The following is a 2,101-nucleotide window of genomic DNA, read 5'->3' as shown; positions in this document are numbered from 1 at the left end:
CACCCCCACCCCCGCCACCTCCCAGACTCCTCTCGGCCCCAGGTAGGTGATGGCTCCCTCTGTTTTGTGGTTTCTTTTCGTGTTTTCTTGGGCCCAGGAAGATCCCGCGAGCGTGGCCGAGGGCAGCCCTGCCTCCTTTGTAATTTTCCACTGACCAAGCAGGAGGGAAGCCAAGGCCCAACTTTTCCCTGCAGTCTGCAAAACGCCTTTCCCACAGAATGCTCCTGCGAGATGGAAAAGGATGTTTCTCCATCAGTTAATCAGATAAAAGTCAATCTCCATTTGATGAGTGACTCGGCCTGGATTGTTTCGAAGGCCAGATCTTTAAAGGGAGCAGCCACTGGGTACTGGTCTTAAATACCCTACTCACACACACGGTTTTATTTTTCCATTTTAATTCATATTTAAGGAGACAAATGGTATAGAATCAAAGTCAAGGCTTTGGGAGCAAAGTTACATGGATGCCTTTTGGCTGTTTGCACTGAATTCTGCTAAAACCCCTCTCTGACTTGTTTGCCCTGGATGATTTTATCTCCAAACAATTTGATTGATGGTTGTTCAAACAAAGGAGCCTTTCTGCAGCCAGAAGTGGCCCCAGCCCTGACCTCTAAGTGGTTCAGTTTCCTCCTTACAATTTCTGGTTGATAAAGTCTCTAAAAGGAGAGTCTATGTTTTAGATTGGTCATCCAAGTTTCGGCCTGTAGAATGCCCATGATCGGGTCTGGACCTACCTCATTAAACACATCTCCACTGAATTATTTAGAGTGTGTTTTAAATAACCTTGACGAGGCTTGTTCTCTGGTAAGCTGTGTTTCCAGCCTCTTGGGATCCAGTCAGTGCCGTAATGTTCTGGGGGAGTCTTTGCAGTTTGTGGGAATTTCTGCATTTTGTCTGCTGGGACCTTACCTGTCTCCATTCCTACCTGACACGCAGTGGCCCGGTGCTTCTCAAAACTACCTGCTTCTGCATCCCCTGGAGCATTTGTTTTAAAGTGTACCTTCACAGGCCCATTTCAAGCCCACAGAGTCAGATTCTCTGGGCTGGGACTTAGGAGTTGTCATGAGAATTTCTAAGGTGATTCCAAAGCAAGTGATAGTTAAAAACTGAGGCCTGCCAGGCCCTCTGCTCTGGCCTCTGCAGGATCCTTCTATCCCGGATGTCACTTACCTCCTCTCTTCCGAAGGAACCCCCAGGTCTGTCCTGTGGGGTCTGCCCTCCTCCTCACACTCTTTGTGTTCCAGTTCCGTGCTGTCTCCAGATGTCCTTGTATCTGCTGGATCCATATTCCCCAGCAAGGGTCCCTTCAATTCAATTTGTTCTTACTGAGCATCTGTGCCAGACCCAGGGAAAGGACCCACTCTGGTCTTCTGGGATCTCTCAGCCCCGTAGAAAAAGCCATCCTGTCAGTGACCCTGTCAGTGGCCTGAGAGAACACAGAAATTGTTTGCCGGGTACACAGGAAATGCCAGAGTAGCTGAGCAAAACTGTAGTCCCAGTGTGCAGTAAGATTGGTCTTTAAGTAAATGGACTGTTCCAGGTTGAGGAGATTGTGGGAAAGGGCATCCGGGCACACAGCTTGGACAAAGGCTTGGAGGTATGACTCTGTGAGACTCATCTTGGGATTTACAAACCCTTCCATGGGTTTAGAGCGGTGGCTGTAGAGCAGACCTTGAAGGGCCTGGTGGGCCTGGCTGAGTAGATCACCTTTCATCCTGTGGGTCACTGTTTGCCAGGATCACCATATTCAAGTACCATCTTTTATTTGCCTTATTTTTTTAAGTAGAGTCACTTTTGTGTTTACACAAATTAATTTCCAAAGAAAGCTTTATAAAACTATGTAAATGAGAAACCAGTATACTCGCATAAATAGAAGGTGATCAGAAGAATAAATGCCACGAAAATAAAACAGTGTTTTAAAATTCTGGCCTTCTGCGGAGGCTTCTGGGTTTGAGGCTTCTTTCCTTTTGTCAAAAAGGGAGAGTGGCAAGTGGTAGAGGAGGTGTCAAGGTTGACACTTTCTCCATAGCGTCATCAGAGGGTTTGCAAGATAATCAAAGGGGCCTAAGTTTCTTGTTATAGGTTTTGATGTGTTTGAGTGCTG

At 46.9% G+C, this 2,101-nt stretch overlaps 1 protein-coding gene across 1 annotated transcript in view; it reads left to right on the top strand.

Annotated features, from left to right (window-relative positions):
• PRIMA1 (proline rich membrane anchor 1) overlaps positions 1–2,101 on the top strand; it is a 51,453-nt gene that overhangs the window by 7,778 nt on the left and 41,574 nt on the right. Inside the window, 1 exon segment of the mRNA XM_008591184.1 lies at positions 1–42. This exon segment is cut by the window's left edge and continues 11 nt beyond it. Coding sequence (XP_008589406.1) covers positions 1–42 — 42 coding nt within the window.

The sequence above is a fragment of the Galeopterus variegatus genome, unplaced genomic scaffold (genome assembly GCF_000696425.1).
Source record: "Galeopterus variegatus unplaced genomic scaffold, G_variegatus-3.0.2 Scaffold6735, whole genome shotgun sequence".
NCBI classification, from domain to species: domain Eukaryota; kingdom Metazoa; phylum Chordata; class Mammalia; order Dermoptera; family Cynocephalidae; genus Galeopterus; species Galeopterus variegatus.
This window is presented reverse-complemented; position numbering and strand designations above follow the sequence as displayed.